At 46.9% G+C, this 26,145-nt stretch overlaps 1 protein-coding gene across 1 annotated transcript; it reads right to left on the bottom strand.

Moving 5' to 3' along the window:
* Nucleotides 1-1,116: 1,116 nt before the first annotated feature.
* LOC125939619 (uncharacterized) lies at nt 1,117-26,145 on the bottom strand. Its single transcript, XM_037715872.2, has 4 exons — nt 25,880-26,145; nt 19,658-19,898; nt 13,034-13,160; nt 1,117-1,556 (listed from the first exon to the last, which is right to left on the bottom strand). Exons 1-4 carry the CDS (start codon nt 26,082-26,084, stop codon nt 1,134-1,136), a joined length of 996 nt encoding a protein of 331 aa, XP_037571800.1. The 5' UTR covers nt 26,085-26,145; the 3' UTR covers nt 1,117-1,133.

Raw genomic sequence — 26,145 nt, forward strand, 5'->3', positions numbered from 1 at the left:
TTCGCGATGTCGCGTTCATGCGGTTGCTCCACGCCGCGACACGACAGCGCGACAGGGTGTGCCTGTCGCGTCGCTTGTCGCTGTCGCTTGAATATCGCGTGCATGCGGTTGGGCCTTTAGTAGCGTGCAGTGGGCAAGCCCTCCTCCTTTCTCTCGAACACGCAGCTGGTTCCCTTAATGATTTGTTGACAGGGCTGTACTGCATGGAACTTGGAGAGATAAATAGTAGGCTTTGTTGTTTGTGTTGGTTCTTTCTATGTTGTTGATCACTTTGCACAGTTTCTTTCTTTGTTGTAATGACTCAACCTGCCCAAAACAATACCAAATCAGCTTTATTTGTCAAGCTTTGAAGGTTTGTATGTCTGTATGGTTGGCATACGAGTATGTTTATATGTAGGACGATCCTAGGCAAACTGCAACAGAAAGACTGTGGCTTGAAACGTGTTCGATGGCCCCTTTACGGCTACATACCCCTTGCATCACCTTGTCATATCCATTCCAAGGGGACTGGCCAAGAATGGGCACATTCTGATGTCATGCAGCGCTAAGGTTGCCTGTGCGGGCACATCCCCAGTAACCCAAGTTGTCTACTAATAGGCCAGCACATACGTAGTGGCCTGGTTTGACGCTTCTCTCATAAACGAGATGTATAGTGTTTAATGGCGCAATCTGTCAGAAATGGCCAGAAACATACAAACCGCAAAGTGTCGGAAAGAGCCAAAGAAAGCCATTGCTTTAAAAATGTAAACATTGCTTGGGCGGCTGGGTTGGCGTGCGACTGGCCTCACGAGGCTGCTTGCATTGGAGCACACGTAAGCTCACGGCTGAGTGGAAATCCTCATCTTAGCTTTCACAACCCTTTCTGGCGGAACTGAATTGCTGAAGAAGGAATTTGGTAAAATTTTTAAATCTTTTTTTTGGCTCAGAAAATGCTCAACACCAATATTATAATGAATATTCTATGTAAAAAAAGGTATTTTTGTGTCGGACGCGATTTTGTTAGAATGACGTTCAACCATATACCATGCATGCAAGATCGTAGTGCAGAAGTGTAATGCTCAGGGCGTGCTCCTCCATACGACAGTGCCCTGAAGTCCAACCAACAGCAAGACACACTGCCAAGACCACAAATGCTATTCTTTATTACTTCTGGAAGTAAAGTAATTGGTTACCATTTCCATCATCTTTGTGTTCATGCGAGTGGACTCCTCCTGGAGTTTGAGCACCTTGTTTCTCATCTCCAGGTGCTTTCGGTCGTCTTCAGCTGCCCGCCTTGCAGACTCCTTCTGAATCGCCACAAGTTGCCACAGGAAAGAGTTGGAGACTCCTCTGCGGATGCGTCGCTTCGCGGCAGCATTGCCGACACATAACTTGTTGCTGCCGTTGCTTTCGCTGCTCGTCACATCTGACGACTCCTCCGAGTCACTAGTCGAGCTCAAAAAGTCGGCCATGTCCGACTCGCTCTCCCTGCTACCCAAACACTCCGTTTTGTCTGCGCCTTGGTGAAGCAATGGAGGTGTCTCAACTTCCTCGGGTTCTTCGGCCACCACTTCAACCTGCGTAACACAAATGCAGAAATAAAGCATGCGAGTCACACTGTGGAAATGATCCTCTTAGCTAAGCAAGAAATGCAATAATAATAATTTTGTTTTGGTTGACAGAATACAATCCAAACCAAGGAAGGTTGGGTTAAAGGTTCCTTGTAACACCTTATGAAGGCCCAATCTCCCCTCAGTAATTCAAGCACTTAGAAATGCAGCTTAGGATATGGAAAGTAGCATGTTTATTTAGAAAGACTATGACTAGAAGCCAAACAATGGTATCAATATGTCGCAGCGTAACAATAACAAATACCACAAAAAAGTCTCAGTTTCACCCGAAAGGCGAAGCATTTATAGTAACAGAAAAGTATACTTGACTACTAAGCAAAGTAAGGCTTGTAGCTTGATTGGCTGCATAAAATGCATTACACATTCACTTACGAATTAAATTAACAAGCGTGGTGTCACATGTACACAGACACACACGAACAGATAACACTCAATGCCGGCGTGATGAAGAGCGGCAGCAGCGGCTAGCGAACGCTCTGTGCCGCCTTTCACTTCATACTTCGCGAAAATCAAAATTACGTGACTGTCAACACTAGGCACGTGGAAAACAGCACACATGAAGCCATCAGCCACCGTGGCTTGCCCAAACTTTGCACTCGCCACAGATTACCTCCAAGATAAGACACGCAGGCTGCGTATGCACTTAACCGCACGAACTGCCAGTGCAGCCGAAGCCAGGCACTCACCAATCCCTGTTGAGCGTAGAGTTTTGGCCTTGTTGGCACGGGATCTTTTCTAGTGTTTAGCACAGGAACTTAAAAAAACAATGGAGATCAGATGAGATGGCAGAGCGCTTGTGTATATCTCGCCTAAACACCAGAAAAGATATCGAATGCACTTGATGCAACTTGGCTGCTACTAGCTTAGCAAGTAAAATGAGTAATTTTTGAACAAGCTTTTGTAATTGCAGGTTGAAAGTGGTGCACAGCATGTGCGTGGGGGACCTGTTTTGTCACTGTCTTGCGATGACAATGGCTACGATGCAGGCTCTGACAGCAAGGTGGTGTGGGTTTTAAGTTAACCTGGCCAACTACTCTGTGTAGAAAATTTTCAAGCAGAGTTTGTCTGTAAAAAGATGAACATATTGGAAACAGGCAAATATGGTAATCGTCTTTTCGCGAGAAAATGCAGTCATTCTTTATTGAGAGCTGTTGTTTTTGCTTGAAAAATATTTCTAGGGGCCGGCGAAAAATATAAATTTTTATGAAGAGTAGTGCGACTTCGATGCACTCGCTATTCCCTACCACCAAGACAGACACTGCAGCCATTGGGGCCATGACTGGAATTACCATTTGGGTCAGGTACATTCGTGCCGACCAGTCAAGTTCAATTTATCCAGTGGGGGCCAATTTAAAGATTTCAATAAATACACTTCTGACCCAGCCTGCAGCTTCAGTTGGAATAAAAAAAACTGAAAAATAATCAGCCGGAATTTAAGTAACAAAAGTATAAAGTGGCACTGCTTCATTAACGAAGACAAGTGGAATACAAAAAAAAAAAATTGAAAGCCAAAGTGCATCCTGTGAGAATGAATACTGGTTTCAATACAAATACAGTAATTAAAAAAAAAAAAAACAGACGAGCATGCACTGCTGAAAATACGATGACAACAATGGCAGTGAAAATGTAAGAAGATAGTCATAGCAGCAGCCAAGTAAAATGAATTGGAGCAGTACTACTTGTGGCTAAAACCGCTTCCAGATTACAAATTACAGTCAAACCCGCATATATCGAACTCACCAAAAAACTGGAATTAGTTCGATATATCGAGTGATTCGATATAGAACATTTAAAGAATTTGACAATGTACAAAATGCACCTCATTAAAAAAGTGTTCTTTACTTCCTAATTACATGTGCGGCGGGCATATTAACACGAGAAATAGTCGCCGATCTTCTGCTTTTTCATTTTTAAAGCATTGTTGAGCATACAAGGTGTGTTCAAAAAGAAACCGAACTTTTGTTATAGAACCTTTACTGCTTATGGTACAACATTTTAAGTGCTGTCCCCTTCAAAGTAGTCCCCTCTACTGGCAATGCATGCTTCGCATCTTTTCTTCCATTTTTGGAAAGCCTCCTGGAATGCACTTTCCGGAATGGTGCGCAAGTCTCTTCTCGCATTGTCCTGGATCTCCTCTACGGTTTGGAAACGACGTCCTTTCAAGGTATTTTTCAGCTTGGGGAATAGAAAAAAGTCTGCTGGGGCTAGGTCCAGAGAATATGGTGGGTGGGCACAACAGGAGTGTGGTGTATCGCTAAGTAGCTGGGGACAAGGAGTGACGCGTGAGCTGGGGCATTGTCGTGATGCAACATCCAAGCCCGATTGTCAGACAATTCAGGCCTCTTACTGCGTACAGAATCTCTCAAACGTGCTAGGATTCCCTGGTAAACTTCTTTGTTTACCACCTGACCATGTGGCACAAATTCCTTATAAACAATGCCTTTGCAGTCAAAAAACACAACCAACATCACCTTCATTTTTGACCGACTTGTGCGTGCTTTTTTTGAATGAGAACCTTTGGCCACCCACTGCGATGACTGCACTTTTGTTTCCACATCATAGCCATAAACCCATGTTTTATCACCTGTTATGATGTTCTTAAGAAAATTTTCATCGTCATTGGCAGCGGCGAGCAGTTCCTGGCTGATTTGAACCTGGGTCTGCTTCTGTTCGTCGGTCAACAAACGTAGCACGAATTTTGCACTGACACGACGCATCCCAAGTTTGTCACTCAAAATTTCATGACATATTCCTACGCTGATACCCACTTCGTCAGCGACTTCTCGAACAGTCAAACGACGATTTCCACGAATCACAGTTCGAACTCTCTCGACGCGGTCATCTGTGGATGTGGAAGGTCGTCCATGCTTGGGATCGTCACCCGACCGACGTTCTTCCATCTTCGAAACGCTTGAACCAATCATAGCACTGCGTGCGACTCATACAGTCCTCCCCGTGTGCTACTAAGCAACAGAAATGTCTCTGTGAAAGTTTTCCCAAGTTTGTAGCAGAACTTCACATACACACACACTGTTCTTCCAATTCCTACATTGTCACTTCGGCACCAATCCGAAGAACAGCTTGTTCGTGTGCTCATTTCAGCGGCTGTAGCTCGCCAACTAACGGTCAGAGTGAAACGTGGCAAATGGCAGTTTGTTGTCTAAACCTGCCGCTACATGTGCTCAGTAGCCGCAGTGCACTCCCTTTGCCGGTTGGCGCGCTATTTCAAGAGTTAGGTTTCTTTCTGAATACACCTGTTACACTTTTGAACATTGTCGAATGACTCAGAAAAGCTGAGCCCACAGCCTTCTATGGACGCGCGGTGGCGGCGAACAATGCTCAGTGCATGAAGTTCATCGGAACACATGGGCGGGTCAACTGGTTGGGTCCTCGCATTTACTGTCGCTGGCAAGATCCCTAGCCAGATCGGCAACGATGTCTTCATCAGCGAGCTCTCCAGTGGTCGCAACATTGTCGTCGACGGTGACGAAGTCTGTAGCTGCAGTCCCATAACAAATCATCAAGTTCCTCAATTGGTTCATCGCAGTTTTTGAATGAGCATGTGCCAGCCTTGCCGGAAACACCGAGTCCACAATGACGGAAGCAATTCTGAATTGTTTCTTTTTTGACATCATTCCATGATGCATTCAGCGCCCAGGAGGTCAATTTTCAGCTCCCGGCCAGTGCGAAGGTTTAGCAAAGTCCGTTGCACAAGGCGCTTTCTATAGCCTGCCTTCAGTGCACGAATGATGCCTTGGTCTAAGGGCTGCAGCACCGAGGTTGTGTTCGGCGGCAGGAAACGAAGCTCGATATTGCTGACGCTTACCTTACAATGATGCGAAGAGCAATTATCAACGAGTAAGCAGATTTTTCTGCCTTTGCTTAACAGGTCATAGTCCCAGGACTTAAGCCAGTTGCCAAAAAGTTCGCTTGTCATCCAAGCCTTCCCTTTGGGCCTGTAGATCACCGGAACAGAAAGTGCGTTCTTTAGGCACCACGGTGATTTGCTCTTTCCGATCACGAGTGGTCGAAGCTTGGTCGATCCATCGACGTTGGTGGCGAGCAACACCGATATTCGGGCTTTGTTAACTTTCCCGCCGTGGGACTTGTCAGAAGCGACACGCCAGCATTTTATTCGGCAGCATTTGCCAGAACAAAGCAGTCTCATCGGCATTAAATATATCAGGGGATGGTACCTTGTCGTGATGTCATTCCAATTCTCTTCAATCCACTTCTGCACGCTGCTGACGTCCACCGTGCGGCTCAGTAGCGCACCCAGGATCTCTGCCAGGGGGGGGTTGACAGTTTGCCAATACCATCTAAACAACACTAATTCCGATTTATTCAAGGGAAATTGTCAAAAAAATGCGCTTTCTGCGAGTGTGCAGACGATTTCGCGTCTTACATCTTAGTTGCAGCACTCAAATGCGTAAGGAAAGAAAAAGGGGTTAAACAAAAGGGGGGGTTAAGTCGGCCTCAGGGGGGGGGGGTTACAACCCCCGAATCCCCCCCCCCCCCGTCGGTGCGCCACTGGCGCAGCTTTCACCGGTGACAGCCCGGCCGACAATGCTGCAACGCTCTTTAAAACGCTGCAGCTAACCTGAGCCACCTTTGAAGTCGGGTCTGTTTAGAAGGAAAGCGAAATCCTTCGCTTTCTGTTCAATTATGGGGCGAGAAATAGGGATGTTTCACGACCTAACATCCATGAACCACTTGTACACTGCTGCCTCCACGTCTTCATATGCAGCCGTGCGTACTCGTTGGGCGCCGGTAGCACCTGGCCTCTTGTCCGCCTTAGCCCTAACGTCGGCCTTATTTTTCAGTATCGTACTCAGCGTACTTCTTGGGATGCTGTATGCTGTGGTGACATCCGACTTCTTTCCTCCATGTTCAACTCTTCTGATCTCTTCAGCCTTCTCTTACGGAGCGGACGAGCGCTGCGTTCCGAGGAGGTGACTATGCACACAATCTTGCAACTTCACGAATGACAGAACACTGAAGCAATCGAGCTGATCACATGCAGGCGCACGTGGCTGTGAGTGAGAGAGAGAGAGAGAGAGAGAGAGTAGTCGAACCACTTTTTCTAGGGGGTGGCTGTCCGAAGGAGTGAGAGCAGCGCCGCACGCGTGCAGTTGGGCTAAACTACCTTGTCTAGGGGGAGGGAGGTGGGGAGGGGTAAAGGTAGCTTTCCCGGTCGCCGGTCGCATATACGGCGCTCGCCGTGTGGGAAAGTAAACTTCTGGAGTAGTTTTGCGCTGCTTGAAGTTCGACATATCGATAGTGGCTGCTATTTTTATTCTATGTAACCGTATTTTTTGCTATATATTCACATTGTAACATTAGGGTGTCCAAAAATGTTCGATATATGGGGTAATTCGATGTAAACAAGTTTGATATAGTTGGGTTCCAATGTACCACCACACATCTTTTTCTGTTCATAAATTTTATATTTCACGCACTTTGTTGTCCTGCTAGCATATTGCACTTGAGATGCTTCTTATACAATTGAATACCGCTGCAACCAAATTGACGAGGTGCATGAAAAATTTTATTGGTGCAGAAATTAGTTGTCGGGATATGCCAAAAATCGCTAAGTTCGACCTGTTTGCGCTCCCTGGCAAGCAATGGCGCACAACGGGACGCTTGCATCCTGCCAGCAGAGCCAATGCGTCATTGTCATCGTGGGCACCGATGCAGTACCTGACCGTCTCAAAGGCATCCATGATCTGTGATGCAGTCGGTGGTGTGGGCTCACATCGTGCAGCTGTGTCGTCTTTGTTTGATGAAACACAGTTCTCCCGGACATGCAAGTGAGTGGCTCATGCTCTGGAGGCCCAGTGCCACGTACGGGGCGTGAAATGGTGCAGGCGTGGTGCACGCTGCGTGTCGTTTGCTGCCGAACCACACCTTCGTTTCGCCTTGTCGCGGCATGCAGTCGCTTGGCTGGGCCGCATGTCTTGAACCGCGGAAGTAATGAACGTGATTAAATGGTGAAATGTGTTTGACTAGCAGCCATCTGCATGCTAAGAGCATAGCAATGATAGAGTTTTCAGAACATTTTTAGCGACATCAAGCCCAGTTTTTCTGGTGGAAGCTTTGCGTTTGGACGTTATCGCACATCAGACCAAAACACATTCATTTCGTGAATGAAGCACGGTGTATAACTAAACGAAATGAGCACGATTCGCACTCCAATATGTTTCAGTGAGGCCTGGCTACTTTACGCTCAGTCTGTCACGTTGCCGATGGTGTTGTGAATGTGTTTCCTCGCATGGAATGCTCGCGTGAGACGCAGCATGGCAAAATACCATCTCCGGAACTAAATATTTCTCCTGCTGTTTATTCGCATTCTACGACACTGCAGTAGAAGCAAATGTACTTTTATACGTCTCACGTGTGGTAGGGCACGAAATTAAATGTTGTTCTCGTGATGTGTGATTGCACAGCAGGGTGGCCGTGCGCAAGCAAAGCGATGAGGTGCTTTGATAGCAGAAGATGCATGACATGCATCGACCCTGCATCGTCCTTCGCATGTGCTTGGTTTTTGCTGCCTTCTCGTACATGGCACTGCACGGAGCATGAGCCACGCACTCACGTGTTCTCTCTAACAGTGGACCCATCTGTATGAGCTACGTACAATTGGTATTTTTCTACTTAACTTCCTATTCATCCCGTAGCATTACAATGTGTTCATTTGCACACCGATGTTTTCTATGATTAACTCTTCATCTGTACTGAAAGCATGCAGGTTTATGTACACTTGTAGACTTGTTCACACCTAAAACTACCATTTCTGCTATATAGCCCAGATGAAGCAGTCATAGGGGCTGTGTAGATATTTAGTTGGATGTTACAGTGAACGAAATGTTCATTAATTTTTTTTATCATGTGAGAATTAGAGTGGAAGATCTATGTGTACAGCAGTGACACTGCCCTCCTTGCAAGAACCATGAATGCAAAGTTTCTGCCAATACTACCTATAGTGGTCGCGATATACGACGCCTATAGAACACCGCCTATATATGAGTGGCGGGACGCACGTCAGCACACAACGAACGTAGAGATGCAGTCTGTGTTTATTTCGCGCGTCTTGCGCAACGCTGTGTTGGCGCTGCAATCGGGAGCGCGCTTATGGCGCGCCCCTACAAGGCTCCCCCCATGGAAGACAAGGATGTTTCATTAGGTGCGTTTTGCGCCAATTCAACCGTTTAACTCTCGGGAAGCGAAACCGAAACAGATGAGTTCGGCATGTACGCAGGTTTTACGCGGTCGATTGCTACAACGTCCGTGCGGCTGTTTACTGTCACAGTGAAGGTCTTGCCAGTACGCCCAAGCACCTTGAAAGGGCCTTCGTACGGTGCCGTAAGAGATGGCCGGATGTCTTCGCGTCGCACAAAGACGTGACTTGATGAAGCAAGGTCTCTGCTTACGATGACATTGCAGTTGGACGGTTGTCTTGCGGGCGTTGGTCGCAGACGTTGACACAGGTGCCGAAGCCGCTCGATGTAGTCTGGTGGTGACAGGTCGGGGGCAGGAGCCGGGGCGAAGAATTCACCGGGGAGGCGAAGGGAGGTGCCATACACCATTTCAGCTGCAGTGCACCCGAGGTCTTCTTTAATCGCCGAGCGTATGCCGAGCATCACGAGGGGAAGCTCGTCAACCCATGAAGTTCGGGCGTTGCGAGCGATGAGTGCAGCCTTCAACTGTCGGTGCAGTCGTTCGACCATTCCATTTGCGGAGGGGTGGTATGCCGTTGTGTGGACGTGCCGTACGCCGAGGATACGTGTGAGTGTTCTGAATATTTCGGACTCAAACTGACGGCCACGGTCCGTAGTAACAATGCTGGGGCAGCCGAAGCGAGAGATCCATCCATCCGGCAACAAAATATGAGGCTACGGTGGATGCCGTGATGTCGTGAAGCGAGAACGCCTCGGGCCAGCGTGTATAGCGATCCACACAAGTGAGTATGTAGCGCTTTCCGCGCGATGACGGGAGTGGACCGACGATGTCAATGTGCACATGGTCAAAGCGACAGTCTGGCGAGCGGAAGGTTTGAAGGGGAGATTTAGTGTGTCGTGTTGTCTTCGCACGTTGGCACTGCAAGCACTCACGAGCCCAGCGGCGGACATCTTTGTTGACGCCGGGCCACACAAAACGAGACGTGATGAGGCGCTGAGTAGCGCGGATGCCAGGGTGGCTTGCTTCGTGCAGCTTAGTGAAGATTTGACGACGATATGCGGATGGCACAAAAGGGCGCGCGCAGCCAGAAGACACATCACACACAATTGTACCACAGGAGAAGGGCAGTGGCATATCAGACAGCGACAAAGAACTAGAGCTTGCGCACAAGTCGCGAAGTTCACTGTCACTACGCTGTGCCTCTGCAATTGCCTCGAAGTCCACAGCATCAGATGTTAGGACACTTACGCGGGAAAGGGCGTTGGCAGCAGCGTTGACGGGGCCTTCGATGTACCTTAGGTCTGCGGTGAACTCCGAAATGAAACTTAGATGCCGAATTTGCCGGGATGTATAAGCACTGTGGTTTTCACGGAAAGCGAATGTTAGTGGCTTATGGTCGGTCAGCACGTGGAATACGCTACCTTCCAGTTGGTGGCGAAAATGGCGAATTCTGAGGTAGACGGCGAGAAGTTCACGGTCGAATGTGCTGTAGCGAGTTTCGGCAGGCTTTAGTTTCTGGGAGAAGAAGGCTAGCGGGCACCACGAGTTTTGCTGGAACTGCTGAAGGACAGCACCAATGGCGTTGGAGGAAGCATCGGTGATCAGCCGCATTGGTGCATTGGGTAAGGGATGCACGAGCATTGTTGCGTTGGCCAGAGCATTCTCAGCTTCCTCAAATGCTGCGTCAGCTGCACTTGTCCACTTGAGAGGGGCTGACGGTGCTTTAGTTGACTTGAGCATGTCGGTCAGCGGTAGGACAATACGAGCCACATTAGGTATAAAGCGACGGTGAAAGTTCAGCAGTCCTAGGAACTCGCGCAGCTTTCGAAGCGAAGTTGGACGAGGAAAATCGCGCAGCGCTTGAACTTTGCCGTCCAGGGGCTGGACTCCTTCAGGTGTGACGAGGTGGCCAAGAAATTCGATGCTGTTGACACCAAAAACACACTTTGCTGTGTTAATGGTCAAGCCGTGTTCCTGGAGTCGTGTAAAAAGCAATCGCAGATGATCGGCATGCTGTTCAGGTGAAGAGCTAGCCACAAGTAAGTCATCGAGGTAGGCGACGACGAAGCGTAGGCCGTGGGTCACCTCATTGATGAATCTTTGGAACGTTTGGGCTGCGTTCCTCAACCCGAAAGGCATGCGGATGTACTCAAAGAGGCCAAAAGGTGTCGCAATGGCAGTTTTTGGTATGTCAGATGGCTCAACAGGAATGTGGTGGTAAGCTTTGACCAAGTCGATCTTGCTGAATATGGTCGTACCAGCTAGTGTGGCGGCGAAGTCGTGAATATGGGGAAGTGGATACCGATCAGGGAGAGTGCGCGCGTTCAGGGCACGATAGTCACCACAGGGGCGCCAGTCACCTGGGTCAGGCTTCGGAACCATGTGCAGGGCGGATGACCAGCTGCTTGACGATGGGTGAATGATGCCAAGTTGCAGCATATGTTCAAATTCCCTGCGTGCTGTGGCAAGGCGGTCACCCGCGAGGCGTCGTGGTTTGCTGAACACGGGAGGTCCGGTTGTGATGATGTGGTGCGTGACTATGTGTCGCACCGGTAGTTCTAAGTTGTTGGGCTTTGTAAGTTCAGGAAAATCGAACAGAATTGAGCCAAACGAGCGTGCTTGTAAGTTCGGAGCCCTTTGCACAGGGCTCGACTCAGGTGCAAGGATTGCCTGCACAGACAAACTGGTCGTACAGTCCACAAGGCGACGTGAGCGGATGTCCACGTTCAGGCCGAAGTTGTTAAGAAAGTCCACTCCAAGTATAGCGAAGCGCACATCAGCGACGATGAATATCCATCTAAATGTGCGGCGCAGTCCTAAGTCGATGGTGAGCGAACGCTGTCCAAATGTGGCGATTGTGGAACTATTTACAGCTTGTAACGACAGTTTTTTCAGAGCGTTGTCGATCTTGACGTGAGGCAGGGATAACGCTCACCTGAGCGCCAGTGTCGACCAGAAAACGACGTCCCGTTATTTTGTCTGATACGTATAGCAGGCGGCTGCGTTTCGCTGTGGGGTCAAGCGAGTCACTCGCCGCCATTAGCGACTCGCGTTCGTGTTTTCCTGCCAGCCACAAGGCTCTCGACACTTCCTAGCGTTGGTGCCGAAACGGACATGATACCAGCAGTAGCCGTCACCATTGCTTCTAGTGCGGGAACGAGAACGTGAGCTGCCGTGAAAGCGACCACGGGTCGAAGTCCGCATCGCGGCGATGGAGGGAGCGAGCTGCTCTATTTTTTTTCGAGTCGTTCGATGCGAGAGTGCCGCGTTTGGGTATCTGGTGCCACGGCAGTCGCTGCCGCAACCGTGGGGCCAGCGCGGGAGTATTCTGCAACGCGATCTGCGAGCTCGGCTAGCTTCTACAACGGCATGTCGCCTGCAGCAGCTAGGACAGGAACAAGGTTTTGTGGCAGACGCTGCAGAAATAACTCACGAAGTAGAGGACTCTCGGAATCTTGCATGCTGTCGCCGAGTAGCTGGCGCATTCGGTGCAACAGCTGAGATGGTCGTCGGTCTCCCAGCTTCTCCGTGTTGAGAAGTTGCTGCAAGCGGCTGCATTCCGAAACCGTTTTGCGCGTCAGAACAATGGTCTTGAAATGGTCGTATGGTAGCGTTGCGTGTGGAAGGCTCAGCACGTCGTCGAATTCGTCCCCAACTTCAGATGGTAGTGTAGAGACGACATGACGGTACTTCGCGCGCTGTGCAGTGATGCGGCGCAAATCGAAGAGCGCTTCCACTTGAGTAAACCATACTGCCGGATTCTTCGGCCAAAATGGCGGGAGACGCACCTGGACGTTTGAGACTGCTTCCATGTCGATGGCGAGGGAATGGTTCTCGTTGCTCATCGTTGACTGCGGTTGCTGTTGAGTACCGTCGCCCGCCGACGTGGGACTTGTGTTTGTAGCCATCACGTACGTACGTCCGGGTCACCAAGCTATAGTGGTCGCGATATACGACGCCTATAGAACGCCGCCTGTATACGAGCAGGCGGGACACACGTCAGCACACAACGAACGCAGAGATGCAATCTGTGTTTATTTCGCGCGTCTTGCGCAACGCTGTGTTGGCGCTGCAATCGGGAGCGCGCTTATGGCGCGCCCCTACACTACCACAAGGGGGTACAGCTGTAAATATGGCGATTAATGCTTCACACTTGCACTGCCTTGTTTCAACTCTCGACACTTTTCAACAAAATGCCGATGATGGGCCAGGTTGCACCTGAAACGGGAAGAGTCAAAACTCACCTCCACGTTCTGATCCACGAGCTGATCGTCATCGCTGGCTGGAAGTGATCCCAGAAAACTGTGAAGCCGGATGGACCACTCTCGGCCACTGGACCCCCCCCTGGCACAGCCCGTACGCTTCTCCTTCCTGGAAATGGACAGTATTCTATGCAGTCTCAGCGAGAGCAAAAATCTTAATGTTGATCCAAAACACACATTTTATTTAACTGCTTTAAGCTACACCAGTAGAGATATAACCATGACACTGAAGGAACATGGAAGTGATAAACTGTAAATAGCATTTTTATGGCTTCCACCTAACATTGCACCAAACAATTCTATAAACTTGGTCCGTATACTACTTGTATTAATATGTTGCACAGTCGTGACTTATAAGCTAGCCAGCAGTTTGTTTGCATGCCTAGTACATTACAAATTTCTCGCTTTGTGCAAGTGGCACCAAAATGCCTCCCAGCATTCTTAAGGGACCCTGACAATTCAATGCAACAACTACAGAAGCACTGCCCATCTAAATATTATTCATTCTTTTTATATCAACTCTCGATGACTTGACATGATTAGCCATGCACAGCAAGTGGATGACATTTATATTACTGGATGCAACGGCAAGAATGTCAGGATTTCTCACAATTTTTCATAAATGCCAGTGAAATTTTGGAAGAGTCACGTAAAGTTGTAAAGCAGCATGAGGTAGAGTTACACTGCAAGGATTTTGTAAGTTGTTTAGTAGTAGCCGAGATAGTAGCAAAGAAATGTTGCAAGGCAGTGGCGTGACAGGGCAAGCTACCCTTCCACAAGTTCAATGATCCTTCTTTCCTATCTCTTATAAAATCTGGCATAAAAAGGTAAATTACTCCGATTTTCCAGGGACTCTGAATGAAAATTCTTGGTCGAGCTAGAAGAATTAATTCTTGCTCCAAGATGGCCAAACCATGACCTTGACCTATTACATTGTAAGGAAAAACAATTATGTACACGTAGCGCAATAAAAATTTAATGCAATTTAATTAAACTTAAAGATAGGACAGGAATTGGTGCCCCCCTCTAAGAAAATACGATACCGGCCGTCAATGAAGCATAATGTAAAGTATCATTTGTAAGCAGTAGTCAGCCACTGATAATGCAAGTACAAGTCACAAATTAAAGTGCAATTCGGGCAATTTAACTGGATTTTGCTACGTGATGTTCACTACCACTGCCTCCTCTCACCAGTGTGTCGGCTCTGCCTTTGGGAGTGCACTAGTACCTCTATTGAATGTTGCTTAAATTAAGCATGTGGAGTATACATAGCTGCTATGGCTAAAATTCAGGTTTGATTGAGCTCAAATTTCACACAAGGTAGCTTTTTGCATTGTATAGTGTTGTAGCACAATTCGGTGACTACTACTAGCTGCTTTGTCAGAAATACCATAGTCACCAGAATGTAGGCCCCCACTTTTGTTTGAAAGATAATAAAAGTAAACGGTAAGGTTTGGCCCCAACCATTAATTAAGCCCAAACAGTACGAGAGCGATTTTGTGTGCCATCGCACGAACAGATAGTTCGTTCTTGTCATTCCATCGCTCGGCTCTGGAAATCTAGAATTCGTCGCTCGGAAGTGCTATGAGCGACTAGCCAATAGCGCGAAGCCGGAACATGCATGCGGTATGACAGTCTCGTCGCATGCATGCGGTATGACTTATAAGCGACGAGCGAACACGACAGCCATCTCCATCGCGTCGCTTGTCGCGCGCAAGATCGCGTGAATGCGGTTTATACTTTACACATTGTGAACTCCAGAAATGTCAATACTACGTGATGGAAAAACATGTTTCCAAATTTATCAGCGACGCAAAGAAAAGTTTAAATGTCTGCAACAATGAAGATCATGCAGGTGACGGCAAGGGAGACTGCAAACGTTCGAGGCGTCGCTCAAAACAAGTTCAGATACTAGTCTACTTCGACATGCCTTTAACATGCCTGCTTTGCTTCAATAGTAAAGTGGATGGTGGCAGCACGAGATGAAATTCCAGCTGCAGAATGCGAGTATTCTGAAAGTGCAGCACCTTCAATGCACTCAAAGGAAGTGAGGACAGTGCACTGTGGGAAGACATCATAAAAAATGCCAGCGTTAACTAAACCCTTTTATATGACTGGCGCATGCGTCACATCATGCAGCGTGCCTGCACACCAGTTTCCATTACGTTAAGGACGGAGAAGTGAAACGGGCGAATAACAGTCGAAATTACCTCTGCCTTTCCTGTCACACTTCTTTCTGCTTGCACTTCTCACCGTTCTTCCCTCGACAAACATCAAACATTGCATTTGCCCTCATGACATCACTGCATTGATGTCTCATAAGGTACGTTCGATTCGCCTGCACCGCCTGAACCAGTTCACGAGGTACTGCACCCTGCCATTCGTTTCAGCGGTGCAGCAATGGCGCCCGCTGAACCACGCCGTTTGTTTCAAAAGGTGCAGGGCTGGTTCATGATTTTGCTGCACCCACTCCACTGTCGGTGCTGCCTTGGTGCAGGCGTACAGGCGCACGGCAGCAGCACTGCAGATGGCACAGCACATGGGCGCGAGCGCCGTTAAAACCCCGCTTATGCACGTCTGATGTATCTACGCAAGTGTGGTGTGTATTTACACCCCACAATTCGATGATATCTGCAGTTCAGGACCTCTCAAACTTACGCACTCCATGCACATTAGTCGGACATAACATAACGCCTGCACCGCCTGTGCACCTTGGCATTTGTTTCGAGTGTCGCGCTGTGCCTGCACCACAGAAATCGAGCTGCACAATTTCTGAACTTCTCGTGAACCGCCGTGAACTGGTTCACAGTGGTGCAGGCGAATCGAACGAACCTATAGTGTGCAAGCTTGTGGTTAATGTAGTGCATAAGTAAACATTGCATGAGATTACACGTTGCATAGAATGACGATAAAGACAATTGTATGCATCACATTTAGTGTCCATAGCATGTTATTAACTTCTTTAAATAGATCCAATGTGCGACGGTGTGGTGCATCTGCATAATTTATTATACAGTTGATTTTTGTTCATTCAACCCTTGTGGGACTACAAGATTCTTTAATTATCCTAAAGGTTCAATTAATAAACGGCAGCAAAATAAAAGAATTCAAATATATTTTTATTGCTTGGAGTACCCTGTATTGTCTTTGTTTTTTGCTCGTGAAGCGCGACTCGACTAACATGAGGGGAACAGCGCCGACATGTTTAAACGCTGGCTCAGCTTGACACGACACCAAACAAGCAGCAACGAATTGCTTAATGGGTGGAACGAGAGTCAGCCACTCAAAAAATAAAATAAATTTATGTAAAACAGCTTCACAACTAGGGAAGCCAGTAGCATCTACTGCTAAATTCCTTGTGTTTTCAATGTTATAGTAGCCTCTGAGCAGCTAAGGCGGCACCGGTGCAGGTCAGTAGGGATCGAATAACCCGAAGTGGCACGATATTGAGTTCGAGCAAAATGAGTTTTCTTCTGTATGGTTTCTCGACAAGACTTTTCAGCGAGTTTGAATTAACTGAGGTTCAATTAACGTAAGTCAACTGTAGAATAACCTCTGTAGTAAAATATACTGTGGAGGTTACTGTATATAGAGTACAGACTTTGCTTAGTAAATACTACAGTGGAACCTCGTTGATACAATTCTGCGTAATACATTTTTCATGATATTACGTTTTTTTTTATTTTCCCGAGAATACAATTTGGTTGGATAATACAGTATAGACCACTTATAACGTAACCGCTTATAGTGCAGGACCGGATATAAGACGGTCTTTTCAGACTCCCGTTAATTTTCCCATAGCACTATGTATACGCGTATCGCTTATGTAGTGCAGTTGCAGGACACGATATACCGGTTACAGTGCGGCTGCCTGAATCAAACCAGAATGAAAGGATAGGCATGCCAGAACATGCACAACGTAGGGTTTCCGTGTTTGTGCAACAATGTGCACAGCTGCTGTGATGCCTCAACTTGAGCAGCCATGGGCAACAAGTGGTTGGGATCCTTATTACTGGATGCATTGGCAAGAAAACGGTACAAGAGGTAAACTGTGCGTGGCAACAGCTTTCGGATCACCAAAGCAGTTGCAATGAGACAACATCTTGTGGCAACATCTGGCATAGTAGAGCTAAACATGAATTACAAAAGATGGGGAAAAGAAAGAAAGAAAGAAAACAGGAAAAGGGGACTGAATAGCAGTACACTATAAAATTAACAATTATCATGGATATTAACGTAAATGTTTACCTGTCACTGGAAATGAACGGCTACCACGACAATTCAATGAAATCTGGGGAATTAAATGACCATGCCCATTTGATCACAGCAACATGAAGAAAATGAACAATGAAGCCGAATGAAGCATAGGTGGTATTAGTTGCTAGGGTTAATTGAAATGTAGAAAATGTCACGGAAAAGCACGCACACGAAAAGTCAACTTTGCGCAGATGGAAGCGAAACTCACATTTCCCACATTACGCGTGTGATGCTTTTTAAGAAGCTAAATTTTCTCCATTTCAACATAACAATCGATGTCTCCTATACTTTCTCGGGCCTTATCGTCCGTTTTCTTCGCATGGTTGTAACTAGAAAAAAGATTGAGCACCTTGTATTCTCTGTACCCATTTGGTGGGTGCGATTAGGCACAACAGAAATTGAGACCTTCCACGACAATTTTCTCTACCGATAAGACACACCATGCTAATGCCAAGATGGAAACCACAGAAGTTGATCTGCCAGCAGACTACAACATATTACAAATGAATCCCATACAGTTTCTTTTGAAGAAAAAAACTATTCAACAGAGCAGTTGACATCCAGTTCAAGTGGTCAAACCTGGGTTAACCTGGGTTGATTAGACAAAGGAGTTGCACTACCAACAGGAAACAACCAGCTCGCAGCTCATTGGCAGATGAATTTCAATTGCCACTTCTTTTGAAACTTTGTAAGCTGGAACAATAATAGAGCAAATGGGCTCTGTCAAAGTGGTGACTCATTTCATTAAACACCCCCCGTTCAACCAAATGCAACCTTGCCTCGCGTGTCTCTTGAAAAAGATAGACATGAAATTTTAAACTATTCATTCTTTTACGTTAAAAGTATGTCCTAGACCTCTAAGAAAAAGTTAGTTAGTTAGTTATGTAGGGTTTAATGGCGCTTCTCGGCCTTTTGGCTAAGATCAAAGTGTAGCTCTAAGAAAAAGTAGTGACGAGCCTCAGAGTATGTTATGGTATGAAAAACATTATTGAGGTCCTGCAGAGCGTGTCTCGGCCTCACAGTGCCATAAATAAATTTAATATATTAGCTTACCTACAACAAATTTCGGTTACACTTCCCAGGAGGATGCTGTGCTACGACACCATGACGCAGCATGTGGTCACGTGAGAGCAGGACGTTGCTACGTCGAGACACTTGCTCCGGCTCACTTGGTCGCCTCGTATGCTGCAACTCGTTGCGAGGGCTGCTGTAGCAGCATAGCAGACGAATGAGCGAGCTGGAGCGAGTGCCAAAACATTGCAATGTTCTGCTCCCATGTGACCACAATAGGAACAAAACCGTAACAGGCAGTAGAAAACCTACCACATTAAATTATTTACTGCATTCCGAGTCTTGACAGTATTTCCCCTGGTGTTCGGAGGTATGGAACTTTCAATTAAAGAGAGAAGAAACTAGAAATTCTTGTGTCAGTGCCCCTTTAAGTGAAGGTCAAAGTCCTATAAATCTAAGAAAATACACCGGCTAGTTTTGCAGCAGCCTGTACTTTGAACTATAACACCTGTTCTTGTACAACTAAGCTTGGTTTGAGTACCAAGAAGGTGAATGCATCATGACGGCGGAATACACCGATTCATTGCGTTCCGCAAACACTGCAGTCGCAACAGGCAAGCAGAACCTGAAGAAATGCCAGCAGCACTCTAGGTAATTTTTGTGCGGGCAACATCGCACCTAGCTTCACTGCTATGCAACCTCAGCAAAATTCGTTGTTTGATGATGTCGCGATACTGTTCGTGACAGCAGGTCTAGCATTCCGAAACAAAACGTCAGTATCAAAGTAAAATTTCGAATTTTCCCCAATGTTCATACTTCCCAAGTGTCAAGATTCAGTGGGCAAAAAAAAAAAAAAGAAAATTGTGGTAGGGTTCTTACAACTTCAGATATGCATCAGTACTCTTTTGAAAGGTCACTAAAGGAATATATATTAGGTAAAAAAAGATTGGATGGTGAGGCTTCTGTAATAACAAATTTGTCTTTCGCAGCCAGACTTTGTAAGTGAGAAAATGATGAAGATTGGAGTGGCACCACCTAATTTGGAATATGGTACCTCTTGGGCGACGTTCGCACTGGCTGATTCACAAAGAGTACTAGAGAGGGAGGCCATGTGAGGATTACGTCAACTCTTCCGTCTTAGCGCTAGCGAATAAAGTTGAGAAGCAGCAGCAGGACCTACGGAGCAATTTCCTACACATCACAGTGATACATTGGCACACACAAGATGGCGATAGGTTTGTAGACGAATAGTCTTGATCTAACCAAGCTTAATATTTCCCTTTAGTGTCCCTTTAACATCTCGCAAAACAAAAACACACAGATGCATGCCACACTTACCAATAACGTTTCTTCAGTCTGTTTATCTTGACTAGCACTTGGTTAGCTGTATAGAGCGCTTCCCCAGGTGAAAGACCAGCATTGAGCTTTGCAGCCATTTCCTCGTAAAGGGACGTGTTCTCCGTGTTGGAGTTCAGTTTTGGGTAGTAATCTTCCCAAATGCGTATCAGACTGCTCGTCACAGCATTGGGCCAACTGACACGGTTGCACGAAGACGGTCCTGCTGGGCACCAGTCCAAAGCTGTAGGGGCCACCATTCTGTATGTTAGCGGCGGCAAACTGTGATCTGTGCGAACTCTTGCAAGTGCCACACACTGGTCTCATCTCGCCTCAATTGAGTCGGATTTGCGTTTGCCTAGTCACGGTCACAGCTTTTTTTCATGGGTGCTGCCATATTGCACAGGCAGAACCGCCATCTATGGGCAGTCGGCATGCTAGCTTGGGCGAGCGCTCAGTGTTGTATGCCAGGTAGAGGCTCAGCAGCAGTTTCTGGCAGTTGTTTTTGCCCTCACGCGGTCTATTTACTATGACCTGGCGTCTTCCAAGGGGAAACTGGTTACGTGAGACATACTGAATGGATTTAAGTCGGCATGGCCGGAGTTTCCACTGGCGTTGACACGGACGGAGCACCCAGCATGATGTGTGTGTGTGCTTTTGAGCTTACAATCAGCCTCGGCAATCAGTTGTGTATTACTGAAAATTTGTTTCACGAAAGTGACCTTATTGTGGCATTCTCACCGAAATTCTCAGCTGCGATTTAGCAACAATGAGTACTTATGAAACATGACTATCCCGATGGCTTGGAATAAGTTGAGCTGTTTACTTTGACAACAGTTCAAATTGTTATCTGTAGATACATTGCAGAACTGTACTTTGCTTGCCCGACGAAATTTCTGCCCACAACAAAAAGAGATTGGGTTAGTAATAAGAACATACTGTACAGTGTGAATCACACTTGTCTAGTGGTCAAGCGACCAGCCTGGATTAAAGATGCTGGATTACAGATTCGTTTGTTCTATGTAGCGCATGGTACAAGCATTTGGCATGACCATGTGAGTGAGGTCTTATTAAGTCATTAGCCAGTGTCTTTTTTTTTTCATTTCAGTGAAAAAAAAGGGGGCAATCTCGCTTTTTTTTCTCGCGTTTCTCACGAAAGCTAGCAGCATGCGTTTTCCTCCTCACCCAATGAAAAGGTCTATACAAAGAACACATAATACACGCACAGTAAAGCCCCGTAACGCACAACACCTGGTTAGCATTGTTAGCATACATTCAAGACAAACGAAATTGTCATAGCTTGAATGGGGTGAAGCATCAACAGCAACAACAAATATCCGACTGCAAAACATACTAGCTTGACCAGTACGGCCGTTAATGCGGAAAACTGAATAAAATGGCCTGGCGACAGTGGCCTTGAATATGCCAAGGTCAACCAGGAGCACACAACGCACTGAAAGAATATACAGTGGAACCTCGTTAAAACGATCTTCGTGGGAACCAGAAAATAAAACGTATCATCCAAAAATCGCATCATCCAAAGCAAGCCCTAAAATGTAAGAAAAACAGGCTTACTTGGTGACAAACTCGCTAGCAAAGCTTCTGATGGCGCCAAGTAATACTGCTCCGCATAACACACGTGTTATTTGGAGAAGCATCACATCACACGAACTGCAGCCAACACACTTTTATTGAGCAACTTTAAAAAGCACGTCAGTTCTTGCTGAACTTTATTTTTTTTAAAGTCCATAAACAAGTTATTTTGAAAGATAACAAGTTCCTTGACATAGCTATGGAGGTCACGGCACCACGAGGCTACGATTTCCAAAACAAAGGAACATTGTAGAGACCGTGACACAACGAGCGATATGACTGGCGGACGAGGGCAGGCGCTTCATTCAGCCGAGTGACCGCATGAAGATCTCGCCTGAAAAGCCAACTAAAACAAGCGCGAGCGGAAGCTGACGCAAGCATACGATAATACGAGTGCGAAAATAGCGGTCGGGCGGGTCCGCATGACTACAGATCCACGCCACAGCCGGTTTGGAGGCACACTAGGGGACCTTCTCTAAAGAGCGAGCGCGCGTCTCCAGACTGGCCGTGCCCGTGCGTGATCAGCGAAGGGGGCAGCTCTCATTGGTCTGCTTCGCTCGCGGCTCATTTGCCGCCAGGGCGCGTGGCCATTTAAATCGGTCCGGGACCGATCCCTTCCACGGCACCAAAAACCTGCTTCGCCGTAGCTTTTATGGCGTGCAATGTGCCACCGCCGGCCCTTAACACGTTGTTAGTGGGTCGTTGAAATGTAATTTTATCTAGTACAGTTGAATATAAAGGTACGAGTTTCAGAAATACCAGTTTGCAGTCCAATTTCAGGTGAAAACGCGATCGTATGAACCGCATGAAAAAAAAAAAGTGCAATTTCCCCGAAAAACGTATTACGCAGAATCGTATCAATGAGGTTCCACTGTACACATTCTTGCTGGCCACAAGCAGTGCCTGTGCAAAGGCACCTTGCAGACAACTTGAGAAACCAGAAATTGCAGAACCGCTATCTGCAACAGCAACTTTACTCGCTGAAGTAGGCGGAGAGCGTGCGACGCAAGACCATATGGCTCGCCGGTGATGCGGGACTACGGGACAGTCCACATGGCTTTGGTTGCAAAACCACTACACAACGTAGGGCTCGTAGTTTTAATGACAGTTTAAATTGCAGTACACATTCACTTAGTACTAACTAAACATGCCTGGTGTTACGCGACCAAAGGTATGCATGGACAAAGTCCACTCAGTGACTGTCAGCACTTGCAGTGACAGCACTTGCGTGATGAGGTGTGACAGAAGCAGGGAGTGCGCACGCTTTTCCTACAGTAAATGTTCTGTGTTGCCACTCCCTTTGCGAATGGCAAAGGGAGAGGAATGCACTGTGCCAAGCCTCTGAAACTCTGCAGATCATATGACCTCCAACACATTGCGACAGCAATGGTACAAGCACGGCTGGAGTGTCCATACAATTGCTATAGCAATAAAAATTCAAAGGTACTAGCCTTTGAGGTTTTAAGGCTAGATTTGAGGCTGTAAATCTGAGGTTTTATTTTATCTGTGACCACCAACCACTACAATACAGCTTCAATATAATGAAGTCGGTAAAATTGACACTTCGTGCATCAAAACTTGTTAACACGTACCAACTTAATTTGTAATTGCGGTTTAAACGTAGTCGCGAAGATTTCCCTACCTAGCCCCCATGGGAACCTTATGTATTGGCTGACCGCTTAAGCCGTAGTCGCTCATTGCCCACTAAACGGTTAGTGCATATAATTTTTCTTTCCTGTTCTACACGCACAGGCACAAAATCGGCAAAATCTCATGAGTACAGATGTTCAATTCTTGAGTTGAAATGCCCGGACGACAGTCACCAGCGAAAGTGATGTTAAGACATGGCCACCATGACGTAATTCCTGCTCATACAGCTGTTGCCGACTGCAGCGCACAAGAGCATGGCCTTCGAGCTTGGCTTCCGGTACCGTAAAGAAGCTGCCGCTATTGGTGCGAATTAGCTGTTGCTGTCGAATTCAATCCAACTAGAGCGCCAAGGCAATGCTGCAGAGCAAGTGAATTTTGACAGTTTCCGAGATGTCAAAGGCGACGTTACATCCCCGGAGTTCTCGAATAGCGACAATGTTGCCACCGTCGCACCTCGCCCAGCTTCAAGCGAAAGTGATAATGACAACGATGCAGAAGAAGACAACGGCACTCCATTATTTGGCGCGGCTCGTGCCTTGAGCGTCATGCGAACTTTCGCAGAGAAACGGGGCCTCATGGGCAAACTGGCTCACGCCTTACCGAGTTGAAGGATTCCGTCGTGTCAGCAAGGCCACCACGGCGGCGAGTGAAGATCGCCGATTTTTTGCTGCCTACCCGCAAATAAAGCCTGTCTGAGTGTGTGTTTGAGAGCATCGCGACGTAGTTATATTCCAGCCAGTAAGTAGCCGCTAAACTTGCATTGGCAGTTAAGTTGTACGTTGTTTAGTGTGTACCTAAACGTAGTTCCCAGCCGACTACGCATTAACGAGGTTAGACTGTATACTATATGGAAGTTCGACCATTTATGCGAAATCGTCGAGTTGCCAGCAGATTTTTCTGCTACAGAAGGGGCCACAATATTTTGCAAATTATGGGGCCAATGGAAAAACAAATTTCAGTTACCAAAAATATCATATTGTTGAATTTCGGAGTCGGCGACCAAGGATACGATACAGTTTCATGCCATGTCGAGGATATCTTCACATCGGGGGTTCGAAGCATAGCCTGCAAAGCTTTCGTGTTCACTCTGCCACTGCAGCTGATAGTGTTGCACAGACGACGCTACAGAGAGCGCAGGCAGAGAGGATAGAAAACTGTGCCTTTCACTTGAAAGCATCTCAGAAACTAGAGATTACGTATTAGACCTGCAGTACTGAACGCGTGGGAAGACAGTGCACGTGAAGCCACGGTCACCCAACCTTTGCACCTGCTGCACATAACTGCTAAAAACAGTGTGCACGGGCACCGTATGCGCTAGACGCACTGAAATCCATGCACAACCACGGACGGCTTGCGGCTGTGCCCCCCTCCCCAACTGAGTGCTTGATCACATTAACATGTGCTCACCCCCCCCCCCCTTCCCTCTCCCCCGCTCACGCAGGAAGATGGCGCACATCAAGCCACCATCTTTTTCGGCATCTTTCTCCATTCGTCGCCGACTCTAAAATTCACCAAAATTAATTGTTTTCTCATTCAAATTTGCTTTTTTCGATTGCCCGATGATTCGGATAGTTGATCGGCGACTGTTCTTAATTGCAGAAAAGGTCGTATTTCAATACAACACAATTTCTACCTAACGAAGCAAATTGCCAATTTTGCCAACTTCGTTATACCTAGGTTTGTTTAACTGTAGTTTCACTTGAGCGAGAATCGGTGCTAGACGCGGCGAAGTATATGGACGATAGCATTCTTGGCAGTGTGTAAAGGTACCAACCTTGGCACAGCGCCAGAAACGCTGTCTGCCATATACGCAGGCGTATCTGCCTCTGACTCGTGCGAAAGTGAAACTATATCTGTAAGTGATCACCTGGGAATACCGCCCATGATCTCTAGCGTGCTAATCATCTGCAGCATCTCAGTCACCACCACTACACTCAACAAAGCTGCAAACAACGCTCAGGGACTCGATAACAGTCGCTAAAGCGGCCGCACGAATGGGCTCATTATTATTCCAGCTATTGCCTACTGGTGCCCTGTTGGTGACTATTTTCCAAGTTAGCGCAAAATGTCTGCATGTCTACTATGTTCAAGTGGACGATAAAACTTAAGTCAGCTTAGCCCATCAATCCTGTCACCGTCTTCGTACACTAGCAGAAACGAGCGTGCAGCTGCGATTTTTCATGCAGTCAAGAATTGTAGGCACACAACACACCAGCACTGGAGAAAACGTGATGATATATGTGACACAGCTGGCACTTAAACTTGAAAAACCTGAAACCATGCGACAAACGAAAAAGCAAGTGATGATGATGCTTTGACTCTGCTTTTTTGTTGCATGTGGAAACACATAGAATGAACGCGCACCGCCACACAACGTAGGCACTTCGCACAGTTTTACGAATTATCAGTGCCCACAATGCAGAATCACTTAATTAGTGGTGCCCAATTTAATTGTTATAGCCAATAATGTGGCATAGGAACACTGAAGTAAGCGGTTTATTTTAGCATAGAACACCCCCACAAATGTTGATGGTGCAGCAGCTGCTCATTGTTACATCTGAGTTTTGTTCAAACCAGTAATGCTATAAGGGGGTTCGACTGTACTTCTTTCTGTCTAATTGAAATGTTTGTCCCCCTCTGCTTTTTTTTTTTTTCATGCAACCCGGTTATAACAATTATCGATTATAACAATGGGATTTTTCTGCCACTAGCATATTGTTATAAGTGGGTTCGACTGTATATCCACAAGTGGGTCCTATAGAGACCTGTTTTAATGGGTGTGGACGGTAGTGTGCTAAAAGTGTACACTGAAAGCATAATTTCCTATTCTTTGTTTGCATTTTTAATGCTGTATTGCCTGTACTCGCATATTCATTGAGCCTTCCACTAGCATCTGGCCAAGGATCTAAACAGTGTCGGCCATTTTAAGTAATGGACTAAGGAATATGCAATACAAAGAAAAAAAAAAGCAAGACAGATCACCTTTCTCTTCAGCTGGATCCTCTGTTTCTGCATTCAAGGCAACGTCGGATGCATCCAAAGTTCCTGCAGCCTGCGTGCTTTTGGAGGCGTTTCCCACGCTGCCTTCCATGGATGTGGGACCTGCTCCAACGGAGCACGATGCGGACTTGGCGGCCTCCTCAACTTTGTCCTGCACGCTTGCGTGCAGTCGAGCAACTTTGGCCATGACATGCTGCCTCGTGACAGAGCATGCTTGCCGCTTGTTCCTGGTACGTGTTCTGCCACAC

This window comes from Dermacentor silvarum, chromosome 5 (genome assembly GCF_013339745.2).
Source record: "Dermacentor silvarum isolate Dsil-2018 chromosome 5, BIME_Dsil_1.4, whole genome shotgun sequence".
Taxonomy (NCBI): Eukaryota; Metazoa; Arthropoda; class Arachnida; order Ixodida; family Ixodidae; genus Dermacentor; species Dermacentor silvarum.

Excerpts from the sequence above, each read along its gene's own strand:
- LOC125939619 (XM_037715872.2), bottom strand. The coding sequence starts at position 26,084 with ATGGCCAAAGTTGCTCGACTGCACGCAAGCGTGCAGGACAAAGTTGAG. Across the intron at positions 13,161-19,657 it reads AGACTGAAGAAACGTTATTG|GAAGGAGAAGCGTACGGGCT; the intron begins GTAAGTGTGGCA and ends GTCCATTTCCAG. Across the intron at positions 1,557-13,033 it reads TCGTGGATCAGAACGTGGAG|GTTGAAGTGGTGGCCGAAGA; the intron begins GTGAGTTTTGAC and ends TGTGTTACGCAG.